This window comes from Bufo bufo, chromosome 11, assembly GCF_905171765.1.
Source record: "Bufo bufo chromosome 11, aBufBuf1.1, whole genome shotgun sequence".
NCBI lineage: Eukaryota > Metazoa > Chordata > Amphibia > Anura > Bufonidae > Bufo > Bufo bufo.
Genome location: NC_053399.1, coordinates 45,535,231 through 45,556,188, shown reverse-complemented (window position 1 = coordinate 45,556,188; position 20,958 = coordinate 45,535,231). Strand labels below are relative to the sequence as shown.

Genomic DNA, 20,958 nt, shown 5'->3' with positions numbered 1-20,958 from the left:
CACCTATTTCTGGAGGTCCCACATAAAAATGAATGGAGTGGCAGGGCACGAAGAGGAACGGACCACAGATGAGTTGGTGGGTAGGGGATAACTTCAAAACTTGGCTCAACCTTTTAACCTTGTTGTCCTGCTAGATTAGAAGGCTTGACTGCTGTGTGAGGAAGAGGTAGGAAGCAGGACCAGAGAGAACCACTCCTGTCCAGATGAATTGTGAAGTTCCTTTTGTTTTTTCTAAAACTAATCATTGACAACTTTTGGCTCCAGCTACCATAACCTCAGAAGTTGAGAAGAGGTAGTCAGCAGATTTACCCTTTAGTACATCAGAGCCACATCGCTGGGAATTCACAAAAATATTTGACAACCTACTGACAAGAATGTGTTTGCAAACACTCCATCCTGGTGTCTCCTCCATCCTGGTGACTGCTCAGCACCATCAAACCCACTGCAGAAAAAAACCTGTCTGATGTGACTGGACTATAAGAGTCCGGGTCCATTCTTAACATTGAGATTCATCACATCCACCAAATAGCCTGCAGAAGTCAACTGCATTAAAACTGTACATGTCCTCTTATCATTTGTACCATAACCTTACTGCAACGCGTTTTGAGCCAAAGTCAAGGTGCAAGCACAATAGTAAACCTGATCAGAGACCCGTGTAGCATATACTATTATACATGTAATAGAGAGGTATATGATGGAGTATGAGAAGTGAGTTGCCTGAGATAGAAAGTTCTGTGTGCGTTTTTCCAGCATGATATAAATGACTGAGCAATGGTAGAAGGCGTTCCCTTAGGAGGAGTGCCCTCCTAAAGAAAATTAAAGCCTACCCATCGTTTCGAGTGGCTTTTCAGAGTAAGCTGATATTGTGTGTGTACATGAAGAATAGCACTATCAGGAAATTATATGACTTGTAACCTACATCTTTCACCTTTCCAGGAGCAGTGGAGGCTAGCTACTCTGATGTCTCCTGTACACTGCACACAGATGAGATCCTGCTCTCCTCCCCATTCCATAGAGCACCGAAGCAGCAGTGACAGCATGGAGGACATTATACAGTACCAGTAGTGGGGTGCAAGAATAAAACATTTCCTGGAAACAGTGTTTTTTCCTGTTTTTTTTTTCTCCCTCCATAGACTTCTCTGGGCAGCAACTGAAACCTGATCACTCAGTGGAGCTTAAAATGCATCTGGGTCTCTGCCTCCCTCAAGATGGACTGAAGTAGTCAATGTGATCAGTGCACAAGCTGGGGTGATGTCTTGTGAGTGGAGAATGAGGCATTTCTTTTCCTCTAATAAGATAGATTACAAAGTTTCTTAACTTAACTTGTAGTATGGATTTATGCAAGTCTGCGGAAACTACGGTTTCCATTTAAAGACGTTGTCGGGGGAAGTACAGTACTTTCAAAACCCTCACCAATCCCCTGCCACTCGGCCGTAGTTCTCCTCTCAACACTCAGGAAATGCCCACTTAGACAGTGGCTAAGGCGGGTCACCTCTGTGGCCTGTCGTGACCAGCGGAGGGGGTATTTTAACACCATTCTGAGATTTTTTTTTTTTTTAATAAGAATTGGCATCACTTGGACAGGTCCCTTCATGGACGGCAGACGCAGCCAAAACCAGAGAACCCCGCCACAAAGGCTCTGCGTGCAGCTCCGACCTTTATAAACTGATCTACTGCTGTAAAGCAAGATCTGTCAAGATGAACGTGAGCTTCTTAGTATACATTTGGACCTCCTAAGTGGGCACCATTCTGCACCGCATCTGTAGGGGCAGCAACACAGCGGCCCAACCGCACCCCTGCTCGTGGACTCCGTGACCATATTAAACCATTAGGTCATAACATGGTTAAAAACAGAAGGTCATCAGTATGTTACATACAGTACGACTATCCTAACCGGCAGGAAATGCAATATGTAAAGTGCAAAGAGGAAACGGAGGATAACAGAAGGCTGCAATGTAGCTGAGACCACTCCAGTGAGGATGATGAATAGTTAGTGCTGTGTACTGCGGAGCGAGGAGGTAGCAGATGACGGCAGTGCATTAGCTGCACAATTTCCTTTGTGTACTAATTATTTTTAAGAACTGGGATGGAAGCCAAGCTCGGAGCAAAACACACGGAGGCCACAACAATATGACATATACAGGGACGTAGTAGTCCAGGCAGAAGAGAGCGGGTTTTCTGTCCTATCTGTGGCATCACCCGATGTATGTGGACAGACTGATTCACAACCATGTATTGTCCACAAGAAATCTGTGATCGAGACGCTCTGCAGAGAGGTTGGTCCAGGACCTGGTAAATGTACAATTGCTGAAGGCCTAACCGCTGGGGATCCCCATATCTTCTGTGAGCACTGCTCCATTCACTTCCATAGGACTGTTGTTACTTCTGTGGGGCTGCACAGGAGCAGTGCTGACACATGCGCACAAACCGATCCGTTCACACATGGGACCGCGTTCTCCTGATCGCTGGGGATCCCGGCCCCCATAAATCATACATTTATCGCCTGCTCTGCAGCTCGATGTTGCTCATGGGCTAACCTCTTGAGGGTATGTCCACATAGGGTCTTCCACCAAAGAATTGCATGCAGAAAATGCTCAGTAGCAGCAAAGTGGGCGAGATTTACGTTTCAACACACTGCGGCAAAATCTGCACAGAAATTAACCAGCGGGATGCCATGTCACCTTGTGGATTTTCACAGACTTCATCCTTTGCAAGCCAGAGGGTGAAATACACTGCAAATCTGTATGTCCCGTGTGGACGTACCCTTACAGCGAGGACACACTGGGCATAATTTACACTGTGGATTTAGCTGCAGACAGGCCATCACCATCTGATCTGCGGTGCCCGACACCCCGCTGATCAGATAGCTCCGGAGCTGGAATCAGACAGCTCCATCTACCTTTGTAGTGAACTGAACTGGTCCCTGCAGCACTGCTCCCGTTGATGTTAAAAGAGAACCTGACACGTCACTAATCTGCAAAAATACATGAGTAGTGCACACAAGGACTCTGGATAGCCATTTTTATTTTCCTCCTTGAAAACGCAGGCATGCTTTCAGACGAAGCAGTTCTAGGCCGTAGTCATCCAGGTTTCTCATTCATGACACCACTGCAAAAGGAGGAGAGAGTGGCAGGACATGTAATGGGCACTGGGACACCACATTTCCTTCTGGTAAGTTCCCTCGTAGTCTGGGCAGAAGCAGGGGTGTAATGAAGATGCCACCCGTGTCTGGCTGGTAGACAACAAGACTGTGGGAGCTGCTCGTGCTGGTCAGTGAATCAAACAATGCTCTCTACTGGTGGTCTCTGGGTCATCCGGAGCCTGATCGCCATGGGTGCCCTCACATAACTACTGCTCCCAACACCTCTTAAAGGGTTTCTATCACTTCGTATGCCATAATTAGCTCTCAGACACTAGCGATCCGCTAGTGTCTGCTCTGGCCAACCATCCTAATATAAGAGCTTTTGGGGCAGCCGTTTTGCTAAAAAAATAACTTTTATAAATATGCTAATGAGCCTCTAGGTGCTATGTGGGCGTCATTAGCACCTAGAGGCTCCGTCTACCTTCATAAACAGCCACCGCCCAGCGCGTCCCTCCAGCCCGCCCATCTCCTGATGAATGCGATCCTCCGTGTGACGCAACGGACGAATTCTCGCGCATGCGCCGTGCGCGGCTGTATTCGGCGCATGCGCAGTGAATGTCTGACGCTTCCCTGCTCAGACATCTCCACTGCGCCTGCGCCGATGACGTCATAGTGCTCCAAGGAACAGGCGCAGTGGAGATGTCTGAGCAGGGAAGCGGTCAGACATTCTCTGCGCATGCGCCGAATACAGCCTCGCACGGCGCATGCGCGAGAATTCGTCCGTTGCGTCACACGGAGGATCGCATTCATCAGGAGATGGGCGGGCTGGAGGGACACGCTGGGCGGTGGCTGTGTATGAAGGTAGACGGAGCCTCTAGGTGCTAATGACGCCCACATAGCACCTAGAGGCTCATTAGCATATTTATAAAAGTTATTTTTTTAGCAAAACGGCTGCCCCAAAAAGCTCTTATATTAGGATGGTTGTCCAGAGCAGACACTAGCGGATCGCTAGTGTCTGAGAGCTAATTATGGCATACGAAGTGATAGAAACCCTTTAAGGGCTCATGCACACGGCCCTAGTTTCGGTCCTCATCCGATTTGTGTTTTGTTGTGGATTGGATGTGGACCCATTCACTGTATGCCGTCCTCATTCGTACGTCCGTTCTGTGGCCCCGCAAAAAAATAGAACATGTCCTATCCTATTGTTGTCCGTTTTGTAGACAAGAATAGGACTTTTCTCTAGACAGGGGGAAAAGGGCGGCATGTTCACAGCCGGGAACCGTGTTTTGCGGATCAGCGATTTGCAGAACACTAACAGCGGTATGCATGAGCCGTAACAGCTAGGCCACAATCCAATAAATCATCCTGCTTCTCTCAGTCCAATGATGTACCCCATCTCAAAGTCTGTCAGCTGGGCAAAATGTCTGAGTGCATCATAGTGCCATCTCTAGCAGTCAACGATCTCTCATCAAGAGGTACACTACCCCAAAGTAGCCTCTGAGAGCTTTATTCTAGGGCAGTGGTGGAAGCACGTTTACAGCAGATAACAGTGACAGATTCCCTTAACTGCCATGAAAACGTGCCTTGTTTGGCACAATTTGCCCAAAATCTGAAGGACCAGCTTAGGACTGCATTCATCAAGTGCGTTAGACACCTAGCACCAGATTAATCATCCAGCATCAGCCGATCCGATGTTCTGCAGCAGCTTTGGTGTCGGAACTGGGTAGCATCGCTGCAGTGACCAGCGCCGTCCGCAGCGTGACGCCGGCCTGAGTAGTTCCGGAGCTAGCGGATCGGCGGCGGTGCAAGGCATCGGGGCCGCGATCAGACAGTGATCTTGTGTCCTGGGGGAATAGTAGAGCGCAGAAATGTCATCTGTTTGTTCAGGCTCAGGCATAAAAATAAAACCTGTCTGGACACAAGTGATGAATGTGAACCCAGCCCGAGAACAGTGACGCAGTTATGTGACCTCAAGGTCCACGCCGAGACATACAGCTATAAAAAAAAAAAAAAAAGGGTCATTTCTACCAAATAAATCTTCTACTTCGACACAAAGCTTTACCTTCTGTGTTCGGGATGGCGATGTACTCGACAGGTTCAGACACATTCGGGATGGAGGGACGTATTCTGATAATATTCCACTGAACTGCTTCAGCGTGGGCTCAATGGCCTCAAACACTCCCAGCTGGAGTTTTGCTCCATTCAGTCCCTATCCTGACATGCACGCAGTACAACGCATGTGGCCGCATACGTATTTTGCGGATACGCGATTTGTGATCGTGGGCAAGGAGTCCTCCCCGACTACTCACATCTTGGCTTTAGTTTTCAGTAAAACTTTACTCTCCAGGGGAGGGATGGACATCCACAGGAGAGCGATCTGTATGAGGAGTAATACGTCACCGTCATATAGTGCCTTCCTTATACTGTACAGTCACTGGGATTAGTCTTCGTTCAGTTACACTGGTTTCATCCCCGGCGGCTGGACGTGACAATGGCGCTTTGTTTTCTCCACCATTCTGTGGTTTGTGTGGGAGGCGAGGACATTTCCACGCTCACGGTGACATCTGGTGCCACTGGAATGCTGAAATCATCCGTACGTATGTTCCGCAAAAAGATAGAGCATGTCCGCAAAATGCCGACCACCGACCCATGTCAAGGGGTCAGCAAGAAGAAAAACAAAGCACACGGACCGCAAAACACAATGTACGGCGCTGTGCTTGGGGAGCTGTGAGAAGTCCGCCGCGCTACTGCGAGCGTCGGTGCCTTCTCAAACAGCTGATCGGCGAGGGTCCCAGGAGTCGGAGCCCCGCCGATCACATACTGATACCAAAGGATAGGTGATCAGTAACAATATCTGGATGTATGGTACATTGCTCTTCATCTTTCCACTAGAACCAGTCTGACCCATTCATTACTCTACGTCCAGTCTCACGTAAGCGCAGACCAGGGGTCCTGGGCCGACTGCAGGTCTACAGACCCCCCCCACTCAGGGCATCAATGGCACGGGCGCAAAACAAGCACAAAGTGCCTGTAAAAGGCTTGTGGGCAAACTAAACTAATTAGGAAACAGAACCTGTGGCAGATATGCAGCGAGGCCGGTCACAGACACCAATTCCACCGACACCCACCACGGACGGGGCGCACACTGCTTTTGTGGCAGTTTCTGACACCGTTTCTTTTTTAGCCAAAGCCAGACATGAATCCAGCAGGAATCGGTGCCCGGAGTGGATTACTTCCTGCCTCCATAGAAATCATTTACAACACAAATACACCCCACCCCCGATGTCTGGTATGTTCCGTGTCAGTGATGGTGGGGCTGTATACGTACTGCGTAAACGTCACTTTCCTTGTGTTTCACTGAGATAAGCGGCGCCAGATACGGTTACCTTCCTCCCTCCATAGAAATAACCTTTTAGAATACAAATACACCCCACCCTTCATGTCTACGAAGGCCCATGTCGGTGATATCCGGGCTGCAAACATATCACGTGAACGTTACTCGTCTTGTGTTTCACTGAGATCAGCGGCGCCAGAGGCAGTTATCTACAACACAAATACACCCCAGCCTTGATGTCTACGGGGCCCCATGTCTGCTAGGTTCCATCTCAGTGATGGCGGGGCTGTATGCGTACTGCATGAACGTACTGAGATAAGCGGCGCCAGAGGCGGTAACCTTCCTCCCTCCATAGAAAAATCCTTTTAGAATACAAATGCACCCCACCCTTGATGTCTACGGGGCCCCATGTCTGGTATGTTCCGTGTCAGGGCTGCATACGTGTCGCGTGTTAGCGATGTGGCCGCTTTAGTCTATAACAGGGGTGCACAACCTTTCCTGGTTGGGGCCACATTGCCAGACTGAACCAATGACGAGGGCCAAAATTAAAATTTAAAGGTGCATTAACAACTGAAATGTACTTTTGGCATATAGAACACATTATATATTATATACCATAATGTCTAGTTACACTTCCAGGACTCCCATCTAATGGGAGAAACACATGTGAGCAGCCACAAGTCATACATGTCTGTTAGCAGATGGTTGGGGCCGCACAGAATGGTATCAAGGGCCACAGGTTGTTGGGCACCCTGGTCTATGAGTTGGCAGATATTCGCCTTCAGTACCTCTATCGTTTGTGTGTTCCTGGTAGATTAATACTGTCTGCCCTTCGAGGGGAGGTTCAGGTATCAAACTAATTTAAAAAATTTACCACTTTAAAAAGATAAATAAATCTGAACTGTCTCAAGGATCTAATACATTTGGGCGGAGGGTTTGGTTTCCACAGAGGTAAAAAAAAAGAGGTCCCCAGGGCTCAATAATATGTCTATGGTGACCCCATCCTCCATCCCAGCAGGAATCACCCCAGGCCCAGCAGCAGGGCCCCCCAGCCCTCAGCAGCACTCCCATCATCCCCGGATCTCTCACCTATCATGATCCTCAGATGCTTCAGCCGGGTCAGTACATCCTTTTTGGGGTCCAGCACTTTTTGGGTTGATTTCTTCACATCCCCGTGAGTTTTTTTAGAGAACATCCCGGATGAGAGGAGGAGGCGGACGCCCCCGGCTCACCTCCGGGGGTCTCCCCACCCAGGCAGCAGTCCAGAGAGGAACGGCTTTCCCGAGATTTTAGGCACGGACTGCCCCCGGTCCCGGGGATGTGATGGGAGGGGTGCGGGTCTCCCCGCTCTGACAGCAGCAGGTTACACAGATACATCCGACATGGCCGCCCCCTTCTGACTCCAGGATAACAAAGCAATCGAGCACCGAGCTATTCCCCGCTCGCTGCTGCCACCTAATGTCCAAAGGGCGTTGATACAGCGGGGGTCACATCTGGAAGAAAAACAGAGAGATGTAAGCGGCGGGAGCCACCAGCCACATCGCAGAGGTCCGGGAAGGGCGCGCTCACACACTGCGGCTTTATTTGCAGAAGTTTCCGCGTCTGAAAAATAGTTCTATTGATTGGAATGGAGCGTCAGGCACATGGATTTCTGGCGAATAGAACCGACTTTAGGCTGCAGGAATTTCTGTAACAAAATCTGCCGCATGTGAAAGATCTCTTATGGGCGCGGATACAACATAATGCTCTACCCATTTTGCAAGAGTACAACTCCCACCATACCCTGACAGAGGCTGCCCTGGTACATCGAGACTCAAATTTCACATTTCCACTGCACCAAAATATGGAGGCGCTGAGAGTGATAACAGCAGATGACCGGGGGTCCACACAGACAGACCGCCATCATCAGCTCATCACCATAGGAACCACAAGGGGTCGAGACAGAGAGACCGCCACAATCAGCTCATCGCCATAGAAACCGCAACAAGTGAAGGGGTCCAGCAGACAGACCGCCATCATCAGGTCATCACCATAGGAACCACAACAAGGGGTCGAGACAGAGAGACCGCCACAATCAGCTCATCGCCATAGAAACCGCAACAAGTGAAGGGGTCCAGCAGACAGACCGCCATCATCAGCTCATCACCATAGGAACCACAACAAGGGGTCGAGACAGAGAGACCGCCACAATCAGCTCATCGCCATAGAAACCGCAACAAGTGAAGGGGTCCAGTAGACAGACCGCCATCATCAGCTCATCACCATAGGAACCACAACAAGGGGTCGAGACAGAGAGACCACCACAATCAGCTCATCGCCATAGAAACCGCAACAAGTGAAGGGGTCCAGCAGACAGACCGCCATCATCAGCTCATCACCATAGGAACCACAACAAGGGGTCGAGACAGAGAGACCGCCACAATCAGCTCATCGCCATAGAAACCGCAACAAGTGAAGGGGTCCAGCAGACAGACCGCCATCATCAGCTCATCACCATAGGAACCACAACAAGGGGTCGAGACAGAGAGACCGCCACAATCAGCTCATCGCCATAGAAACCGCAACAAGTGAAGGGGTCCAGCAGACAGACCGCCATAATCTGTTCATCACCATAGGAACCACAACAAGGGTTCGAGACGAACAGACCGCCATCATCAGCTCATCACCATAGGAACCACAACAAGGGGTCGAGACCGCCACAATCAGCTCATCGCCATAGAAACCGCAACAAGTGAAGGGGTCCAGCAGACAGACCGCCATAATCTGTTCATCACCATAGGAACCACAACAAGGGTTCGAGACGAACAGACCGCCATCATCAGCTCATCACCATAGGAACCACAACAAGGGGTCGAGACCGCCACAATCAGCTCATCGCCATAGAAACCGCAACAAGTGAAGGGGTCCAGTAGACAGACCGCCATCATCAGCTCATCACCATAGGAACCACAACAAGGGGTCGAGACAGAGAGACCACCACAATCAGCTCATCGCCATAGAAACCGCAACAAGTGAAGGGGTCCAGCAGACAGACCGCCATAATCTGTTCATCACCATAGGAACCACAACAAGGGTTCGAGACGAACAGACCGCCATCATCAGCTCATCACCATAGGAACCACAACAAGGGGTCGAGACCGCCACAATCAGCTCATCGCCATAGAAACCGCAACAAGTGAAGGGGTCCAGCAGACAGACCACCATAATCTGTTCATCACCATAGGAACCACAACAAGAGTTCGAGACAGAGAGACCGCCATAATCTGTTCATCGCCATAGGAACTGCAACAAGGGGTCCATCAGACAGACCGCCATGATAAGCTCATCGCCATAGGAACAGGGGGTCCAGCAGACAGACCGCCATAATCAGCTCATCGCCATAGGAACCATAATAAGGGGTCTATCAGACAGACCACCATAATCACCATAGGAACACGGGGTCCAGCGGACAGACCGCCATAATTGGCTCATTGTCATAGAAACAGATGGTCCGGCAGACAGACCACAATAATCAGCTCATCGCCATAGGAACAGGGGGTCCAGCAGACAGACCGCCATAATCAGCACATCGCCATAAGATCAACAAGTTTTTCTCTTATGTGATAAGTCCTTCAAGGGTGGTTCCTACAGTTTTTCAGTTTAGTTAGCTATAAGACGCCTTTACACGCAGCAGATTTTATTGTGACTGAAAATCAGCATCATTCTTCTGAATAAGGCTTGAAGAAATTTATGGAGTAGGATTTATCAAAACTGGAAAACAGACTTAGTTGCCCATAGCAACCAATCAGATTCCTCCTTTCATCTTTCAGAGCTCCTTTGCAAAATGAAAGGTGGGATCTGATTGGTTACCATGGGCAACTAAGCCAGTTCTACTTTACACAGTTTTGATAAATCAGGGCCTGTGTGTTAGCCACCAAAACCAACCCCATTCAGATGAATGGAAGTGAATTTCAGCAAAATCTGTAGTCCCAGCCTAAGTCCGGGTACAAACGTGACTGAAAATCTGGCTGAAAAATCCTCTACAGCAAAAAATGCACAAAAACACGCATGTATTACATGCAGTTATGGCTGCAGAAAAGCCAGCAGATTATACCCTCTCCATGCTAAAGGGTGAAATAAGCAGGAGAAATACGCTGTATAAATTGACAAGTTGCGGCTTTCAAATCTGCAATATCACAGCTTTTCTGCTGCATATTTTTGCCGTTGCTGTATAACACTGCGGATTTGCTGCATGTCACGTGTGACCTCGGCCTTATAGGGGTTGTCCCACGAAAAAAAAATTCTACAGTTTTCAAACCAGCACCTGGATCTGAATACTTTTGTAATTGCATGTAATTAAAAATTTAGCACAGCCCCCGAGTTATTCAATAAAACTTATCTGTATAGCGCCACCTGCTGTTTGTTCTTTTTATTATTTCTTAGTCCTGCTCACTGAGATGGCCGCACATGCTCAGTTTCATCCTTCAACTGCCTCCTGAGCTGTGATAGGGAGAGCATGGACACGCCCCCTGAGCTTTGATAGGGAGAGCATGGACACACCCCCTTAGCTGCAGCAGAGAAGACACTCCCCTTGAGCTGTCAGCTTGATATAAATCTAGCAGAGCAATGAATGGGGAGATCTCTGGATCCATGTGAGGTACAGGGCTGGTTCTAGCTTTGTTAGAAAGAGATTGTCATGTACTATATCATGTCTGATTTTCATTTTTTTACATTAGTCATGGGATAACCCCTTTAATCAGCAGGGAACAGTGAAATGCTCTACAAACAATGCAGTGTTTTTATGTTTCTTTTTGGTATAACTTTTTTTTATTTTTTGCCCCCAAAACGCAGCATGTTCTAGGTGTGGCATGTCTTATGAGCTTTTCTATAGGACTGGAAAATGGATGTAAAAGAAAAATAAAATGCATGACGTGTGTGCTGTTTTTTACAAGTCAGAAAAAAAAAAAAACACCAAAAATATTGAAGGAGACCGTCTATTGTGCATTTTCTACCTGCAATTCTGGAATAAAAAATCTGCAGCGTACCCTCCAAGTCTGTCTGTTTTCATGAACAGAGTGCTCTGCCCACCTCCTCCTGCCCCTTGACCGGGTGCTGTGTTTAAGGGCCCATTCTGCAAAACACGGATACCGGCCATGTGCATTCCGCATTTTGCAGACTGCACATGGCCGCAACCATAATAGAAAATCCATTGAAATGAATGGTTCTGTATACAGTCCGCAAAAAGCGGAACGGACACAGAATGTGCATAAGGCCTAACTGATGCAACAGGATTCGTTTTAGGCCTCTTGCTCACAAACGTTGTGTGCCCGTGGCCGTATCGCGGCCCGTGTGCACTCCGCATCACGGATGTGGACCAATTCACTTGAATGGGTCCGCAATCACTAGGGAGTGCTTCCGTGGTGGTTCTGTCCGTGCCTCCGCACGGACAGAATACGTCTCGATCCGTCTCGGCTGCCGTACGGACGTTGCCCGTGCATTGGGTACTGCAAATTGCGGTCCCCAATGCACAGTACGGATGCACAACGTTCGTGTGCAAGAGACCTTATCCTGTTTTTTTTTTTTTTCTATCTCTCTTCTTCTGACGGATCAGAAGAACGGAATGCTAAACGGTGATGTGAACAAAATGAATAGAAAACGGATTTTACTGAATACAGTATTTTACCATAAAACTATACAATCTGCTCAGACTCTATATTTAACGTGACATGTTCCCTTGAGGGTACGTTCACATGACAGTGTCCATTTTGCAACCCACAAACTGAGGATATGCAAAACATGGATGCCGGCTGTGTGCACCCTGCACTGACTTCAATGCGTCCCCGATCCACATGTTGCAACCAAAGATAGGACTTGTCCTAACTTTTGCGGCACAGCCGCACGGACCCTATGCCACGCAGAAGCACTTCTGTAAAACGGACACGGTTGTGTGAGTGCACCTTAAAGTAGATACACAGTGGCCTGTCAATCACCATTCAGAGAGCTCGGGGAAACTGGGGCGAGCGCTCTATTCACCCACAGCCAGATGCACACTATGTCTCAGCCCTGCTAACAAACCAGCACTACACGTTTTGTGCCATTTTGGCTACTAGAAACAGAGACCTCGGGCTGGAATATGCAGCCGTTACCAGTGGCGTAACTACAACTGACGGGCCCCACAGCAAGTTTTTGAACTTCTTTGCACCCCCTACTCCCATAACTAGTCAAGATTGAGCTCTCAGACCAGGCCCGGCAGTGCTCCGTCCATTTCCTACAGTGCCACTGTATTTAATGTCATTGTTCTAATACTGCTGAGGGGGCCCTGACAATGAAATCTTTTAGTCTTCCTCCTGAGGGGGCCCCTTGTGGGTCTGGGCCCCAAAGCAGCCTCTTCCCCTATAGCTACGCCACTGGCCCTTACTTAGGACTGCGTATTAAAGGGCTTCTGTCACCCCACTAAACTCTTCTTTTTTTTTTTTTGTGTACTTATAATCCCTATCCTGCCATATTGCCATACATTATGTTATTAATAATTTTCGTTCAGTAGATTTAGCAAAAAAATTACTTTTATGATATGCTAATTACCTTTCTACCAGCAAGTAGCCTCCTTATCTCAGAGCGCCTGCGCCGAATCAACACAGGCGCGCGATTTTTGAAATGCCGACAGGGCTGGCCGGAGGAGGAGATCCCGGCTGGCCCTGTCAATCAACAAGAGGAGGGGCGGTTTTCTGCGGCTGCTACCAGCAAATAGACGCCCTACTTGCTGGTAGAAAGGTAATTAGCATATCATAAAAGTAAGTTTTTTGCCAAATCTACTGAATGAAAATTATTAATAACATAATGTATAGCTATATGGCAGTATAGGGATTATAAGTACACAAAAAAAAAAAAAAATGAGTTTAGTGGGGTGACAGAAGCCCTTTAAAGGGGTTGTCTGACCCCCAAAGCAGTTCTAATGATGGCCCTGAAAGTGAACAGCATAGAGAAAAACGACTGATACTGATATGTATGGCGATCCGGACTCACATGCTGGGCCTCTGGGTCGGACATCAGAGGTGAGATCTGATTGGTTGTTACGGGCAGATCATACACATTTGTTGTGTTGTGTGCTAAATAAATGCTGTAAAAATTGTGTTTTAGATTTTTTTTAAAATAATTTTTAAGTTTAGAGAAAAGTCTTAAGATGTATAATGTCATCCTCCAATGATCATGGTGCTGGGGTGGACAATTATAGGTCAAAGAGGATTTTCATACGTTAGAGGAGTTATCCAAGACTAAAAATGTCCCCCATATGCCGGCCCCTCACATTGATTCTACTTACCTGGCTCCCCGCGCCGCTCCTGGTCCCCGCACCGCCGCTGCTGCTTCTCCCCATGTGCAGATGAAAACATCCGGTGTCGGGGGAGAGCAGCCAATGGCAGACGGGGACGAGTCTCCCTAGCATCGCGGGTGACGTTAGGGGAGAGATGTCACCGCCTGCCATTGGCTGCTCCCCCCCGACACCGGATGTTTTCATCCGCACACGGGGAGAAGCAGCGGTGCGGGGACCAGGAGCGGCGCCGGGGGCAGGGTAAGTATATGCTCTGGAAATTCAGTTTCAGCTGAGCAGCATCCATGGAATAAATGAAATGACACACGGATTCTTTGCAGATGAAAGACGGACAGATTTTTCATCAGACGGACACTGAAATGTGATTATTACACTAGGTTTTTTTCTGCAATTTTTAGGCTTGTAAAAAAAAAAAAAAAGCACCTAAGAATTTATAGTTTTACAAGTGGTGGCACGTTTAGTTACTCAGCGTCTTACTTGCTTTTTTTTTCTTTTTTCCTTATGAGAAATCTAGGGGAAAATGCCTGAAAAATGGCCACACCCAGAGCACGCTGTGATTAATAAAAAAGAAAGCAGAGGAACCAAGACAGGACGAATATACCCATACCGCGTAAAACTGCACTCAAAATGCTGCCACGGATTTACTAATGTGGCGCAATTTGGCACATCTAGGATTTCTACACTTTTTCCTGACACTCTTCACAAGGGGAGGAGGCCGCTACGAAGTTGAAGTTTTAATATATCAAATGAGCCTCTAGGAGCAACAGTGGTGCTGTCATTGCACCTAAAGGCTCAGTTTTCCCTGTAACTGTTGCACCCTCTGCATTTTGACAGGGCCAGGGGGTGATGATGTTTTGCATCTTTCCGTGCATTGGGGACCACAAATTCCAGTCCCCGATGCACGGGCACCATCCGTGTGGCTGGCGCAGATAGATGCATACCCATTCAACTTCAGCTTCTGTGGCCTTCAGCTCCATGCCTCCGCACCGCATCATCCGCATTGCGGGCCCATTCAAGTGAATAGGTGACCATGTATTGCGGACCTGCTGTTTGGGGGCCATGATACGGGCACGGCCAGGCAATGTTCGTGTGCATGAGGCCTAAAGGCAACGCCCCCGTTTCTCCGAGAGGCTCATTTGCATATAATAAAACACCATTTTTCTCAGTAATACGGACACATATGACCACGGGACCAACACAGATGCCTTCAGCTGCCGAGTGTACAATCGTGGCCAAAAGTTTTGAGAATTACATAAATATTGGAAATTGGAAAAGTTGCTGCTTAAGTTTTTATAATAGCAATTTGCATATACTCCAGAATGTTATGAAGAGTGATCAGATGAATTGCATAGTCCTTCTTTGCCATGAAAATTAACTTAATCCCAAAAAAACCTTTCCACTGCATTTCATTGCTGTCATTAAAGGACCTGCTGAGATCATTTCAGTAATCGTCTTGTTAACTCAGGTGAGAATGTTGACGAGCACAAGGCTGGAGATCATTATGTCGGGCTGATTGGGTTAAAATGGCAGACTTGACATGTTAAAAGGAGGGTGATGCTTGAAATCATTGTTCTTCCATTGTTAACCATGGTGACCTGCAAAGAAACGCGTGCAGCCATCATTGCATTGCATAAAAATGGCTTCACAGGCAAGGATATTGTGGCTACTAAGATTGCACCTCAATCAACAATTTATAGGATCATCAAGAACTTCAAGGAAAGAGGTTCAATTCTTGTTAAGAAGGCTTCAGGGCGTCCAAGAAAGTCCAGCAAGCGCCAGGATCGTCTCTTAAAGAGGATTCAGCTGCGGGATCGGAGTGCCACCAGTGCAGAGCTTGCTCAGGAATGGCAGCAGGCAGGTGTGAGCGCATCTGCACGCACAGTGAGGCAAAGACTTTTGGAAGATGGCCTGGTGTCAAGAAGGGCAGCAAAGAAGCCACTTCTCTCCAAAAAAAACATCAGGGACAGATTGATCTTCTGCAGAATGTATGGTGAATGGACTGCTGAGGACTGGGGCAAAGTCATATTCTCCGATGAAGCCTCTTTCCGATTGTTTGGGGCATCTGGAAAAAGGCTTGTCCGGAGAAGAAAAGGTGAGCGCTACCCTCAGTCCTGTGTCATGCCAACAGTAAAGCATCCTGAGACCATTCATGTGTGGGGTTGCTTCTCATCCAAGGGAGTGGGCTCACTCACAATTTTGTCCCAAAACACAGCCATGAATAAAGAATGGTACCAAAACACCCTCCAACAGCAACTTCTTCCAACAACAGTTTGGTGAAGAACAATGCATTTTCCAGCACGATGGAGCACCGTGCCATAAGGCAAAAGTGATAACTAAGTGGCTCGGGGACCAAAACGTTGACATTTTGGGTCCATGGCCTGGAAACTCCCCAGATCTTAATCCTATTGAGAACTTGTGGTCAATCCTCAAGAGGCGGGTGGACAAACAAAAACCCACTAATTCTGACAAACTCCAAGAAGTGATTATGAAAGAATGGGTTGCTATCAGTCAGGAATTGGCTTAGAAGTTGATTGAGATCATGCCCAGTCGAATTGCAGAGGTCCTGAAAAAGAAGGACCAACACTGCAAATACTGACTCTTTGCATAAATGTCATGTAATTGTCGATAAAAGCCTTTGAAACGTATGAAGTGCGTGTAATTATATTTCACTACATCACAGAAACAACTGAAACAAAGATCTAAAAGCAGTTTAGCAGCAAACTTTGTGTAAACTAATATTTGTGTCATTCTCAAAACTTTTGGCCACGACTGTACATGTAACAGGTCAGCCAGGCCCATAGGTACAGATCTGCTGACAGACTAGAGCACCGCACGCTGGTCTTACATGACCCCTGACTGTGTGCAAAAAACACCACAAAAACTGCAGGACGCCAAAATGGGACTACAAAGAAAACTGTCCAGTAAATGACCTCTATTATATGGATACAAATTCCTTTAAAAAAATGCTACCCAAGTCAGGTGTTTTGTTGCGTGTTGCAGCACCCTAAAGCACTAACCAATCTGGAATATTTCTGGCGTATGCGCGGTGCCGGGTACAAGAGTCTGCCAGGTGTCAGTCCCACCTCTTTCTCTAGAACAGCCCCCCCACCCTCCCCGACCCCATTTGTGGCCGCCACAGGCGGTTTGGTCTAGGTCAGGGATGCTCAACCTGCGGATCTCCAGCTGTTGTAAAACTACAACACCTACGATGCCCTGCTGTAGGCTGTTCAGGCATGCTGGGAGTTGTAGTTTTGCAACAGCTGGAGGGCCGCAGGTTGAGCATGCCTGGTCTTAGGTTATCAGCCGGTCGGGCCATGCACTTTGTACCTTCATTGACTTGTATGACACTGAGGGCACATCACTGGCACCACATATAACCATAGAACCACCAGGAAACACTTTCCTAGCATAACAATGGGCACAGCCTCCTAACACCCACCATGAGACAGAACCTAGCAAAATGGCGTCAGTGCCTCCAATGAAACGACCCGAGTCCTAAGGCTACATGCACACAAACGTTTGTTTCCGTGTCCGTTCCGTTTTTTTTGCGGATAGGATGCGCACCTATTCATTTCAATGGGTCCGCAAAAAAATGCGGAAAGAACACCTTGTGCTGCCCGTATCAGTATGTCCGTTCCGTAGCCCCACAAAAAAAAATAGAACATGTCCTATTCTTGTCCGTTTTGGGCATTGTTACAATGGATCCGCAAAAAAAACGGATGTCATCCGTTTTTTTTGCGCTCCGCAAAACACATACGGTCCTCTGCATGTAGCCTAACAGTAATTACCAGTAGGGTGCTACAGCCCACTCAATCTTTACTACCAAGACAAGACATTAGCATTTGATTGCTTTAGTCTGTCGCCCGTCTGTTTATAAGGCGCCCGACAGCCACGCTGTTTCGCTATGCTACATGGGACATGTAGTTCCATTCTCCACGAGCTTCTAGGACGCACAACGAGAACAGAACAGCCACAAAACCACAAATCCCGGCATGCAGCGCAAACGCGAGCACCGCCTTGCGCTCTCAACCAAACTGCAAACTGCGCAGTGAAGAAAAGAGCCCTGTAGCGAATGAGGGGACAGGGGGACGAGTTCACATCCAATCAAATTGCTGAAAGAAGGGTGATTCGGGCGGGGCGTTAAAAGTAGTACGGCAGGGTGAGCCTTGGGTCGCGCTAGCGGACGGCCTGTGGGGTGGAAATGCCGGTGCATTCGCGGGAGAAGAAGGAAAGTAACCACAATGACATGGAGGTGGATTACCCGGAGAATGAGGGCAGCAGCTCGGAGGACGAGGACACGGACAGCTCCAGCGGCAGTGAGGAGGGGGACACCTCGGGTAATCTGCGCTCCCCTAGTATAGTCTGCCGGTGTGCAGTTATGGCGGAGGGAACTGAGGCAGTGATGAGACTGGAGGCATCTAGGGTGACAGCAGGGCCATCACTGCCACAGGCGGGCAGGTGACTGGCATTTCTTAAAGGGGTGTTCCAGTAATTATCCTCAGGGTGAGGGATGCCTATTGGCTCAGTGGGTGGTTCTACAGCCCCCCCTTCCCCCAATCATGAGTATTGGAGGGGAGGGGTCATTCATCTGTCGCTCAGCTATGTCTGGTGTGTCCCAGCATCAGGACCCCCACCCGTCCTGTGGATAGGGGATATTTTGAAATTTCTGGATTATCCCTTTAAGGCTACGTGGTGACAAGTTATGGGACAAAAAAATAAACGCTTTGTGCAACTTGTTACGTGACTATTCTACTGCTGTGAACAACAGAGAAGTCACAGCGACCTGCGGCCATTAATCAGAGGGTGTGGGAGTCTTGGCGGTGGTTGCCCGGCAGGTGACATCAGACGCATTGATTTGTCACCCATGTGTACAGTATGTCTGGGCACTGTCGATGTTTGATGCCCCTGAATTGGACTGGATGATGGTGGCCGCACAGAGGGACATGGCAGTCTCCTGTTCACACTGCTATAGTAAATGACAGTGCGCACGGTGACCGATGTAGTGAAGTGTAGATGCAGGTTGGGGCACTCGCAGGGCATGTGCCCAACTGATGAGTGCCAACAATTTTTCCCCCCTTGTGAAGGAAATATGGCCAAGCCAGAGATTGTACATCCACCGGCTACACTTTATAGACGCCTGGTTAAAGGGAACCTGTCACCGGGATTTTGGGTATAGAGCTGAGGACATGGGTTGCTAGATGGCCGCTAGCACATCCGCAATACCCAGTCCCCCATAGCTCTGTGTGCTTTTATTGTGTAAAAAAAAACAACTATTTGATCCATATGCAAATTAACCTGAGATGAGTCCTGTTCGTGAGATGAGTCAGGGACAGGACTCATCTCAGGTTAATTTGCATATGTATAAAATAGCTTTTTTTACACAATAAAAGCACACAGAGCTATGGGGACTGGGTATTGCGGATGTGCTAGCGGCCATCTAGCAGCCCATGTCCTCAGCTCTATACACAAAATCCCGGTGACAGGTTCCTTTTAAGGTTTTTTTTCGAGTGTTTAGTACTGACTACCTGTCCTCGGCATAGGTCATCAGTATGTGATTGGTGGGGGTCCGATGTCCTGCACCCCGTCAGTCGGGGCTCGGGTGAGCACCGCAACCACCTGGCAGATTACCAAGCGCAGCACGGTCCGTTCGATATTACAGCTCAGCCCCATTCAGTGGATAGGTCATCAGTATCTGATCGGTGGCGGACTGACACCCGGGGCCACCGCTCATCAGCAGTAGTGCCACGGCTTTCTCAGCTTTTCCTAGGTCATGTGACATCACGTTCATCAGTCGTGTGGCCTAGGAGCAGTTCAGTCCCATTCAGGTGAATAGGGTTGTGCGCGATACCAAGTACAGCCGCTGTATAATGTACGGCGCTGTGCTTGGTGAGCAGGGAGAAGGCTGTGGCGCTACTGCGAGTGCTGCTGCCTTCTCAAACAGCTGATCGGCTGTGGTCCAGGGTGTCGGACCCCCGCCGATCGGATACAGATGACCTATCCAGAAAATTCTTTTAAAGTGTATCTAAACCTAACCATATGCTTTATAAAAAAAAAAACGTATTGTAAATGCATAAAATTCATCTTTCTATTTCACCACCATGACGGCATAGCTATGGATAGGAAGAGATTGACCCCTGACCTCTAGGGGCAGGAACAGAGAAAGGTTAAATTGCTCCCTGCCACACCGTTTCACCAGTGTGTTCCTGTCCCTACAGTGGCCAGGGCAGAGAAAGTCTGATGGGTGTATCAGAGATATATTGTGCCCCCTTTCATATATTCACTTATCTTAACGTATCCCCTGCTCGCCGGCGGTCTCGTACTAATGCTGGGCTGTGGCCCCGCTCCTGTTGATCAGGAGCCTGGTCCATATGCTGCAGATGGCTGCCTTTCCCCCATGTGGGATAATCTGGCAGACGTGCACATTTACTTCCGCCCCAAGAATCTGACGTTACATCCGGGGACGTGGTGGAACGGAGCGGCAGCGTGCTGCGCAACCAAAAACGGCAGTCTACTTCCACCCCAAGACTCTGATGTCACCTCTGTGGCGTGGCAGAACGGAGCGGCAGCACACGCACCCAGAATTGGGAATGACGCGGGCAGAGGTATTTAAAACCCAGCAGGAACTGGCCGTAGTGCACGGAATCTGGGTTCTGTGGAGACCATGTCAGGGTCGGGTTCTAGAAAGCTTGATGCTCCAGCCACCATACCATCTAGAAGTCCCTGTTGCTTTTGATATGCAGCTTTTTTTAAATTCATGACTCCAATCATGATACCTGGTTGCTCGTTTGTCATATAGATCTCAAAAGAGACTCAGAAGAAAACTAGGAGAAGCTTAAAATGGATATTCTGCTTTAAAAGACTACTGGATTTATATACAAAAAAATGATGCCAAGGATGTATTTCAAGTATTGTGAGAGAAGAGCAACCTTCTATCATGGAGGAATTGAGATGCGTGATACAAGAAGAGGGTAAATCCTCTTTGGCCTTATTGAGAGACAAAAGTCCGGGCCCTAAACGCCAAAAACTCCTAGTTCAAACCTCCTCGGATTCTGAGGATCTCAGGGAAGAGGTGTCCTCCAAAAATTGGGGAGACGAATCTACCCTGTCGGATGGTGAAATAACTGAAGAATCCCAAAAATTCTATTTCTCATCTGAAGAAATGAATGACCTTCTGAAAGCGGTTCGGGCTACAATGGGTTATAGAGGAGTCCATAAAGCCCACTCTATACAGGAGAG

The 20,958-nt window shown here is 48.3% G+C and overlaps 2 protein-coding genes across 2 annotated transcripts in view; one reads left to right on the top strand and one right to left on the bottom strand.

Moving 5' to 3' along the window:
* RALGAPA1 (Ral GTPase activating protein catalytic subunit alpha 1) overlaps positions 1–8,162 on the bottom strand; it is a 188,629-nt gene extending 180,467 nt beyond the window's left edge. The window contains 1 exon segment of the mRNA XM_040412867.1: positions 7,506–8,162. Within this exon segment, the coding sequence (XP_040268801.1) occupies positions 7,506–7,611 (106 nt within the window). The 5' untranslated portion in view covers positions 7,612–8,162.
* A 9,699-nt stretch (positions 8,163–17,861) lies between these two features.
* BRMS1L (BRMS1 like transcriptional repressor) overlaps positions 17,862–20,958 on the top strand; it is a 56,120-nt gene continuing 53,023 nt past the window's right edge. Inside the window, exon 1 of the mRNA XM_040412141.1 lies at positions 17,862–18,059. Coding sequence (XP_040268075.1) covers positions 17,924–18,059 — 136 coding nt within the window. The 5' untranslated portion in view covers positions 17,862–17,923. The remainder of the gene's footprint in view (positions 18,060–20,958) is intronic.